Source organism: Mizuhopecten yessoensis, unplaced genomic scaffold (genome assembly GCF_002113885.1).
Source record: "Mizuhopecten yessoensis strain PY_sf001 unplaced genomic scaffold, ASM211388v2 scaffold1883, whole genome shotgun sequence".
In the NCBI taxonomy this organism is placed as follows: Eukaryota; Metazoa; Mollusca; class Bivalvia; order Pectinida; family Pectinidae; genus Mizuhopecten; species Mizuhopecten yessoensis.
The window spans coordinates 1,559,659-1,570,779 of record NW_018404269.1 but is presented as its reverse complement, the minus strand read 5'-3'; the positions used below and the strand labels follow the sequence as shown (position 1 = coordinate 1,570,779).

General features: G+C 34.6%; 1 protein-coding gene across 6 annotated transcripts in view; it reads right to left on the bottom strand.

Moving 5' to 3' along the window:
- LOC110442415 (coiled-coil domain-containing protein 180-like) overlaps positions 1 to 11,121 on the bottom strand; it is a 71,393-nt gene that overhangs the window by 28,980 nt on the left and 31,292 nt on the right. For 5 of the 6 annotated variants that reach the window (XM_021486015.1, XM_021486039.1, XM_021486031.1 and 2 more), the window contains 8 exons: positions 7,002 to 7,243; positions 6,695 to 6,776; positions 5,711 to 5,804; positions 5,350 to 5,530; positions 4,071 to 4,217; positions 3,225 to 3,401; positions 2,796 to 2,979; positions 730 to 747 (listed from right to left, as the gene is read on the bottom strand). In XM_021486015.1, the coding sequence (XP_021341690.1) occupies positions 730 to 747; positions 2,796 to 2,979; positions 3,225 to 3,401; positions 4,071 to 4,217; positions 5,350 to 5,530; positions 5,711 to 5,804; positions 6,695 to 6,776; positions 7,002 to 7,243 (1,125 nt within the window). The remainder of the gene's footprint in view (positions 1 to 729; positions 748 to 2,795; positions 2,980 to 3,224; positions 3,402 to 4,070; positions 4,218 to 5,349; positions 5,531 to 5,710; positions 5,805 to 6,694; positions 6,777 to 7,001; positions 7,244 to 11,121) is intronic. The other variant, XM_021486022.1, reaches the window with a different exon arrangement.

Below are 11,121 nucleotides of genomic sequence, written 5' to 3'. Positions count from 1 at the left end.
TGATTTTCTGAAGAAATATTTATCTTGCAAAGAAGGCAGTTAAAACTTTATTTGTGATATACCCTATGATAAGTTTCAAATTTAAAATTAAAACACTACTAGTTATTTTTATTCATGTACTTTATAGATTTATGAACAGAAACATGAAAAAGCAAGTACTTATATATTAACTTAAGGCCAAGGTTTTAAGATATCTCCCTAACTTATTTCACATATTATTGCTGATGTCAATCATAACATTCCAATTTCAAAGGCTTTTATGATATATAGACAGGGTTATGTCCCTTTAAATCATTACTAGCACCCACAGAAGGAATATGATGTCCCAGAACCAAACATAAGTATGAGTACATTGCACCCTGGAGGGCGAACAGGTTACAGCTAGAGTCAATGTAAGCTGCAGTGACATGCTCATCCAACATCTACACAGATCAGTCAGCGACAGCCAATCAAACGTAGTCTTACAAATATCAATCCATGGTTACATAAATATCATTGAGATTAAGATTTTAAAAAGTTCTTGTTATGAATTGCTTCAATAACATTTCTCATATTTATGCATGTGGTTTTTTTTTATTCACACTTGATTGTTTTAAAAAAAATCAGCATGAATTCATTGCAATATTAAAATGATCAGTTAAACTACATTTGATTTGCTTTCAAATAATGACTGAAAGAAAGATAATTATATAAAGAGAATTGAAAATAGGCGATATCTAAATAAATTACCACTTCTTTCAAGGCGAGCTGCAAAGGAAATTCATTTAAACCTTTTACAAAACAAACCAAATAAAATAATGTCTGACAGTGAACTACTAATTAGCAACTGCCCAATAATACTGTCCACCAAAACATTTCTAGCACACCCTGCAAATAAACTTCAACAAAGATATGCTCACAAGAAGGAGTACAATGTCTTTTCTAGATGAGTGATTAACTAACCTTATATCATCTACAAACACTGTTATCACTACCATACTTGCAGCACAAGCCTCGATTTAGGCTTTAAGATAACACTTGTGTCTAATATAATCCAACGCCTCATGTACTTGCCGTTTAGCAATTTCTTGATGAATGCTGGATCATTCCAAGCAAACTTAACACATTTTTTTGAATAAGATCAAAGACATTTTTTTCTAACTGTCTATAGAACTACTTCGTATAAAATGTGAACATGTCATTTTCCTCATGTTTATCTTTTTTGAAATCATTTACGGGGTTTTTTTCTAATGATTTATATTTCCCCAGCATCTTTCTGAAGAAAGCCAGGGTTGGTTACCTATCTTACATCTTGGTACATCATACAGGAGGTCTTCCTTACTGTTTTCTCTTGTTTCTCTGTCATCGTCTTTCTTTTGCTCTTCAACAACTCCTTCATTTACACTCAATCCTTCATTTACACTCAATCCTTCATTTACACTCAATCCTTCATTTACACTCAATCCTTCATTTACACTCAATCCTTCATTTACACTCAATCACTATGGTAAGCATTGAGTTAACACTTATTTTTAACTTTTATTTACCTAAATGTGTTTGCAAATGTTTACTTGTGGAACACAGAGGTATCTTTTTGTTCTGATGTTGTTTTTATCAGATTTATTTGTGGTTCTCCGAGACGAATTAGCAGGAGTAATACACAGTAAAATGATATACAACTAGTACAATTCTGTGGAGTATATGTTTGAGTAATTATAAAATTATATACAACTAGTACAATTCTGTTGAGTATATGTTTGAGTAATTAACAAAAGAAAAAATTGAGTCCATGAGACACATGGAATATTCGGTCAATAAATCTGAATTGGCATAATTTCAAAACCCTCAATTTCAACTGAAAAACAACACTAAACTACATTGTATTGGGGGAAAAAAATTCAGCAAAATATGGAATCTAAACATCAATCTACAACTTACACTGCTGTAACAGAAACTCAGTCAATTCATTCACTGCACAGAAACCACAGCAGGAAACTCTAGTGACATGTAAATACTGCAATGTTCTTTTACTTAGTGTAATGAAATTTTAGCACAAAGTACATATTAGCTCAATTATTAAATAACCTATCTACACTTTCAAAACAAAATTTTAATTCTTTAATTCCAAAAAAAATATATGAAAAAATGTCTGTCATGACGGTCATATCGGGAATATTAAATAATGCTAGGTGTCAATATATCTTGTCAAACGTGACAGAGCTATTTCCTTGTCAGTCAGTCACACAGTTACATATGAATATGAATATGTATATCTTAGAGCAGCTTAATATAACCTTAATTATCTTCTTGCTATTTATTTAAGAGCAATTGCACTTTTAAGTAATTATAATATTTAATCTTGTAATACTGCCACCATTTGTACAAAACACTGTTTACGTTATAAAGGGGTCTGCTAAAACATCATTAGAGACATATAAGTAAAATGTTGAGAAAAAAGAAAAAAAAGACATTGAAATATGCTGGCAGTAAATGAGTTGTCAAATAAAAGAAGGGGCATTATATTGCCACTGACAAAAAGAGCAACACCTGTATTTCATTATCACTTAAATTGAATCATCAGTCAATTTTAGGTGTCTCAGTTTTCAGTCGATTATTGCAGTTTTTCTACAAAACTCGGAGAGTAATATTATATAGGTTGAATGTGATAACATTATATAACATAAACATTTAACATGTAAAATTTTAGCTCTGTACTGAATAAGTGTCATAGTTCGTGTAAAATGTGCCAAAAGAACAATACTGCTAAATCAAGTACATTTCCAGTATTCAGTCAACCGAAACGTTTTAATGCCTACCTCCTTGTCCAAATTAGGGCGTGCACATGCATCAATCCTTCGATCCACATCGTTGAGGTGTTGCGCTAGCTGTTGAGCTTGAGAGTTGCTACTGGCAACCTCGGCCTTTATCTTGACCTGTGTATTGGTCAGCCAGCGAGCTATCTTCTCCATGAAAATCAGATCAATCATATGACTCTTAAATCTGTAAACAGAAAGTATGTAAACAGTAACACTAACTTCAAGAAAGGCTATCTTTAGCATTTACTTTATATGAATATACAATAATTTCAGTACTTTTATAAGTTTTACAGACATTTTTGGGGATTTTGAGCGTAAATGAAACATTAAGACAAAATATTTAGCTACCTGAAGTTCTGAGATCTTAGTTAAAGATTACAAATTTTGACAGAATATTAATTTCCATTCCAAGAGTAAGTATCTAAGTACCTGTCTTCAAACTCCAGTGCCACCTTGGTAGCCTGCTCCAGACGTTTGGATTCCATACCCTCTAGGTCAGACATGATGGATCCTTCAGCAGAGTCTATCTTGTCAGACATCTTCTCCAATTTTTTACGGTAATCATTGATTTCCTCGGGACAAAAATTACCTCCATCAGAGAAAACCCTACAAAACAACAAGAACAAAAAAGTTGTTGGACTTCGACTACAAGAGTTTTCAATTCCACCAGCCTGACTGACAAGCTTAGCTGTCTGACACCTAGATGTATCTAAACAGATTTGATGTCATGGCTAGTGAAAATTTTCGATTCGAAAATGTAGGACAAGCTTATTTTATTTTTTCGTAATTTCCTATGAGTTCTGAAATCTGAAATTGTACACGGTTCCTGTATACCGGAAGAATTCTTTAAAAAAAATCCAAGAAATTGTTGAATCAAAATTCAACATTTATGCTCCATATCATTGAAGCACATTATTATAACATGTTTCATCAGTCCTGGCCCTTAGTTTATATTTATGGTAATTTCACAGTGTGAAATAAGCTATTCAAAAGGCAAATGACGTCAAAACAATATTTGATGTCACACCTGCATTTTGACATCATGCAGCTTGTAGATCACAATTCATTGAAAATTCAAACCCATTCTATCTGATATGAATCATAATCAAATGCCATCTTTGGATATGCTCCATGAAAAATATATATAAAAATATTTACACAATTAAACACAGTTTTGTATTATAGGTCCATTTGAAACTTAGGTTTCAGTGACACTACACTTACTTTAATACTTTAATGGCTCAAATAATCTGGTCCTTACATTACTATACTTACTTGAATGACTTAATAAAGCGAGCATTGGACTCCCGTAACATCTGCAAGGTCTCGTCCAGTTTGGTACGAAACTCTCTAAGAGAAGTACGAATGACGCCCATAAATTTTTCCAATTCTACACCAAGCTGGTTCTGAAGAGTAATCAGCCTGAAAAGAACAAGGTAAAAATTAGTTTCTTTATTCTGATACATTGGAAAAGTGTTTATAAATGATTATTTAAGAAAATACAAGATAAAAACTGTTCGTTTATGTGGAACAATTTGACCGTTTATAAATTAAACATTTTCCAGTATAAATCCTGATGGACCTGCAGGCCTTGCAAGGCTTTGTCAAGGCTCGCCTGAAAGCAGCATCAGATTACTAGGTCCAACCTTATTTAATAAACGAACAACAGTGGTTTGACCGTTTAAACGAAAACGACCGATGTTTCCAACTGGTTAGCAAGGCTACTCATAACACTAGAGTGAATAGAAGGGAGGTAAATCTGGAGTACAATATGCTTGATACATGCAGGTAAATGATTTAATCTGATCGAATCAATCAGACAATATAATCTCTCAAAATACCTGTTTAAGCCATAAAAATATCTTCAATAAAACGTCTATAAACATCCATATAAATGTTCCAGATTGAAGACTCAAAAACAGACAAGTTGTTTTCCAGCTTTGCCACTAATATATATTATAGGGTAAGGAGTATTGTTGGACCTTATGATTTGCCTGTAGTCTGATAGCTAAATGGGAGATTAAATAAATGTCCCAAAGTGAAATTCAGACAGCACTGAAAAAACTATCATTTGTCATGAAATCAGTGGTTATAGTTTTGAATAGCACATGCTGAAATCTGCACTGCAATATATCCGCGTTATTCCATCAGTTATTAAAATGTTTTGAATTCACGAAAAGCAGTGTTAATGAGATGCCATACTTCTAATCTTGGATGACATTTGTCTATGTTTTAATAACATTTTGACAAAAACTTCTCTAAGATTATAATTTTTTCTAGTGAATTGAATTTTATGAATCATAAACAATTACTTGTATGTTTGTGTTTAACGTCCTATTAACCGCTATGGTCATTTAAGGATGTGCCAGGTTTTGGTGTTGGAGGAAAGCTGGAGTACCCGGAGAAAAGCCACTGACCTGTGGCCAGTACCTGGTGACTACCCCATGTAGGCCTTGAACCTGCGACCCAGTTTAACTCTTGGTTATGTTAAATGAACTTTGACAATATACAATAATTAAGTTTATTCATCAAAAAAAAACCAAAAAAATCCTACCTTGATGACTTAGTGGCGTTGACAAAGACGGTCTCGAGTGCCTCAATGTCCTCCCGAAACTTTCCTGCCAGTTTATTGTGTTCGAGTGTCATCTTGGTGAACTTCTGTCGCTGCTCATTGAGTGCCTGCTGTATTCCCTTGGTGTGCCTCTGGACACGCTCAGAATGCATCACCAACTCAGCTACAAACACAAGTCTTCACATTATACAGGAACGCAGAGTAAAACATCAAAGGAAACATACAAACGAATTTTTTCCATTTCACTGTTGACAAAGATAACGGATGGAATCAGGTTTTAGATATATGAGTCCGAGATTGTATCCTACTCTAAAAATAGGTCCACGGCTTGACCAATACTGACCAGCTCTGACATTGTGTACGTCCAGTTCTGCTCTCCTGGCACGAGGTTTGTGGAGATGTAGCCTCAAGTCCAGCTCACTGTTCAGCTCCTCGCACTAAAACAATTAAGGCAACACAGCTCATGAGCACATACTGAGGAGCACAAATAAAGAGTACAGCCTGAATGAGCACTCATAAGTACAGATGTGCACAGGCAATGAGCACTCATAAGTACAGATGAGCACAGGCAATGAGCACTCATAAGTACAGATGAGCACAGGCAATGAGCACTCATAAGTACAGATGAGCACAGGCAATGAGCACTCATAAGTACAGATGAGCACAGGCAATGAGCACTCATAAGTACAGATGAGCACAGGCAATGAGCACTCATAAGTACAGATGAGCACAGGCAATGAGCACTCATAAGTACAGATGAGCACAGGCAATGAGCACTCATAAGTACAGATGAGCACAGGCAATGAGCACAACTTATCAGCTTTTATTGTATACCGGGAAATTTTTCCTCGCTCAAACTTTCACCCTTCGCCCTTGAAATCAATTTTCGCCTGGTGTTAATTTTCGCCTGGTGTTATTTTTCGCCTTTCACATTTAATTGCTATGTTTACTATGCTGTTTACTTATATTTGCTGTAATGGTAAATTCACCTTCATTACGGAAGGGGGGAAAAGGTTAAAATTAAACTGTAGTGAAAATTTCCCGGTATACGGTATTGCCAACGAGTGAAGATGACAAGATGAGCATGGATCTGACTAGATTTACTCTGACATCATTGCATACATAATGAGCACAAATGAAAACAAGCAATTACATGTACCACAAACAAACAAACAAACAGATTTTAACCACAGATGTCAACCTGATTTGTCATTTCATTGTTTAAGGTGACACATTCAACATCATTAGAATTTAACATAAGAAGTTTTACATTTGAAGATGTACTGCCAACTAAGTGACCTTAAAGGTAGACTGAGAGAAAACTGACCTTAGCGATGACCACACTCTCTGACCGCTGCACAGCCTGCTCTGTCCACTCCTCCAGCTGGTTCAGAAAATTGATTCTGATCCTGTGAAAAGCAAACACCAGTTTTAATACATATCTATTAGTCTACTCAACAACAAACAAACCCCATTTATTCAAATCTAACCTTGTCAATTAACCACTTTTAGTCTATTGAGTCTCTGCAATATCGTTTCTTAAAAGGAACTTTATATAACACTGCAGGAATTACTTTCAGCAGGTACCTGATTCCTGACGTTCAACTATTTGATTGACATTCTACCAGTCCTACCTCCGTTTGACATCCAGGAGAAGCTTATCGGGGATGTCTATAGCCCTGATGTACTCTGGCTGAGACTCTGAAACCTGGGGAGTCTCTGTAAGGAAAAGTAGCTCCCGAGGGGAGGAAACAACTTCTTCATCTGACCCTGGAGGTACGCCATGCTCCCCTGCCACTGTCAGGACGTAGAACAGCGTGCCCTTGTCTGTTGACAATGTCTCGGTGATGGCAGCTGGCAAGGTGCTTTCCCTCTCCTACAAGGACACACAGATCAGTTAATAATACAAGACACTTTACTGGCTCAAACACAAAACCAATGGGATATTTCTTTAAAAAAAATCAATCAATAAATAAAGACATTTGTGTATTATAGTTTGCCATAGATATGAAATCTTCGGTACTGCACGTCTTTAGTGCAGGACACAAAAAAACCCTCCTGTAAGCATCATTTTCTTCTTGTGATATTTCTGAAATTCTTTGATATATATATTTTTTTCCCACTGAAAAAGAATACACAAATAATATACATGTTCACAGCTGTGCTGGGTGTTTCTTATAAAGTAAAGTAATGTTAAGAGTACTATTGAGTTAAAATATATTATCATTGGTACCACTGGCATTATTATAAATATTTGTTCAAGTTATTTTCCTCAGATATAAATCATATTTTACAATGTATTTTACAAAATTACAGTTGTTCAAAATCTGAGTATTTGAGAAAAAATGAAATAAATGAAAAAAAAACAAAAAACATTCCAGCTGTCAAACTTTTGACATAACTTGGTATCTACTGTAAACCTTACTCCTTCATAATGTTGCTATCCAGGAATTGGTAATGTAATGATTCAAAATGAAAGAGCAATATCTTTCCAAGGGAAGTAACTCAAAGTCAGAAATTCCTTTAAGGTATTACAATTGTCAATATCATGGAAAAGTTTTTATTTACAAATATACAAAAATGAAAACATAGAAACTACTGGGATAAACAGCATTACTAACTGTAACAGGTAATGTGCTGTACAAGAATCATAAATGCATGACATCATATAAAACTGATGAATGCGTTTACAAGGTAATAAATTCTAAACTGGGAAAAAACTCCTTTTATAGCTTCATCTACTTTTTATATATGGGAGAATACTTCGAGTAAAAAGCAGTTCTGAATTGGAACTCTTCTTTGTGGTGATAACTGGTTTAATTAGTGGTGCTCTTTACCTTAAGACAATACAACTCTATTTTTAACCCTTCCACCCCTATGCAACTTCAGTAAAATCGACCATGCATTAAGCTGAATGAGGCCATTATGGTCTACAGTGGTGAAAGGGTTAATATATCTTTTTTTGTTTTTCTTGTTGAATGTTTTCAAAAATTGACCGATATATCTAACAGCATAACCTAAATTATCAAACTTCAATCAAACAGTTTTCTATCTACTTTGTCCAGTTCTGTAGGACTGCTGGACGTCCCTATAGTAGGGCGACCGTGTTTGGTTAGGGTGGAGGTCATCCTCATCATTATTAAGTGATAGCTACCAAGGTATTGAATTCTTTTAATACTTCAGGCCTATGTACAACCCATCTATTACCATAGATAACATGATATGTCCTAATAATCAATACAATATGTGGAGAATGAGGTATGCCATACCCTGCCATAGGCTGGTACGTATACCCTAGGGGTACAGTACATTTAACCTCAAGGCTGAGTGTTTTCACCTGCATTATTAATAGACCTGGGCCAGTATACACGAAACTGTACTCATGAAACATAGATTCTGTGTTCGAACCAACTTTCTTATAACTTAAATTGCCTAAATCATGTGATAAGATCAAAAAGTAAAATCTAGACACCACACAGCAAATTCTGCTTAACTTCAATAACTCTTTCCAAAATTCCTCGAAATCAATAGAGAAATGTAAATTTTGAATAATTTACCCTCAAAACATGAAAATGGATTTGAGAACAGAACATGAGCTTCAGAGTGTGAAAACGTTTTCATGAATATTGGGCCCTGCATGATCCATACAATATGTACATTTTATCTCTCTGCTCATTCGATTTCAATGCATGGAAATCGAACAGTTGATTCAGATTTGTGTGATCAAGTCAAAATCGATATAACGTCAAGATATTATAATACTTCTAATATGAATGTTTTATGAAACATCTGTTCTTCTTGCCACGTTAATATTGGTATTCGTTACTGCACCATTGATAGTAGTAACTGAAAACCTCTGGATCCATGAATATTTGATGATTATTTGATAGCTTCATGTGGTATACCTTTGTCAGATATCCTGAAGTTAATAACACAATAGTTTAGACCATCTGACCTTTGTCAGATATCCTGAAGTTTCTAACACAATATATAGTTTAGACCATCTGACTTGTGTTGCAGTGCCTTTTTTCTATGTATGTTCCCTGTCCAATTTAGCGACTTTAAGAATATGAATAGAGACATTTAAAAAAAAATGTACAACATTGCGCATTTTTAAGCAGTTGCAATCTAGACCTGTAGAGTCGCTACAGACCAGAAAACTTTAAGGATCCCTGTACCACTGCTCAAAACTGTAAAAAGAAATGTTAGGGATGCTTGTGCCTATAAATTGGAAGGTGTTTTTTTAAAGCATGATAATAGATTTAATGAACTATTTCTGAAAAGAAGTCCATATTATACCTTGGGAAACTTTTATGAAAAAGTTAAAAGATAAAACAAACAAAATAAAAATCAACGATAGCACTGTCGTGTACCCGTTACGGATTGGTCTTTTCAAGATGGCGGACCAAGATTGTCACAGAAGGTAGGTTGTCACTTTAAGCTACAATATCACTTATTATAAGTACACTCTAACCGAGACAAGTAACAAGTCTAGCTCAGAAATACTCGATAGTTATATTACAGCATTTGTTTGCAGCTGATTAGTTCATAAACAACTGTGAATCCTTCACAAATTTGGCCAAACTGTTAAACTTGGTATCAGAGCGTGGTTCGCCGTGAGTTTTTTCTCATATTGAATTACTTAGACAGTCTAATGTTTATTTTTATTGTCGGAGACACTCTTGTTTAACATCCGCTTTTACGTAATATGATGTTTATGCTCACAACCCTACGATAATTACAATTATGAATGAAAACCATTTTGTTTACGTTACGGATTGGTCTTCATAAATTTCATGCAATTTTGAGGGAAAATGTTATGGATTGGTCACAAAAAGTTATGTTGGTTTGTGAGACAATTACTGGACAGGCAATGTAAATAGGATGACTTATTTATCAGCAGAATTCACAATAAATATACATGTCCGTACCATATTTGCAGTTATAAGCGTCCGTACCATATTTTCAGTTATAAGCGTCCGTCCTCTCAAAAACACCCCTCCCCTTTTTGGACACTTATTGAAATGATGTAAGCACCCCCCTTTCCTACACACCCTCCATTTAGTACTAAGGTACACTTCACATCAGACACTACAGATTCCCAATCAGACTAGACTGTTTTCCATTGTTTTATAAAAAAAGAGAGACATATTTGAAATTATCCTTGGTGAGTGTCTGAAAGTTTTTTTGCCTTTACAGCAACTAATATTATGTTTTGTTAACTAAGAAATGCCCCCTTCTGCAATTTCTAAAATGCCTTGGTTGCTAATTACAGTGATTATTGTTGTACTTACCATTTTTGTTTCTAAAGAACAGTTGCTACCTCCTGAACGTACCTATCCTAGTGGTTTTTATGTTTTCTTTTTTCTCATACAAACATAAAACAATTTCTTTGAAATGGACAATCAATAGCTTTATTATGGCAGGTGCGCCAAGGTAAACAATACCTAAACAATCGTTTTCAAGGCTTTGTTTAGAAGTCTCACATACAAAAAGTGTAAGTTAATGCCCGAGAAGCTGTAAACTGAAACCTTGCCATTCATGTGTATTCCTTAATGGTTGAAATGAAATTAATAAAAAGTTCTTCCAAGTGTTTTTCCTTCCGCTTAAATTGCATGTACAGTATTTATAATCTTGTTTGAATATTAATTAAATACTATTCAAACTAAATGGTGTCAAAAGATCTAGACTTCATGACGGCTGACAGGGTTGGATTCACATTTTAATAGATAATTTTTCAGATAAGATAAGATT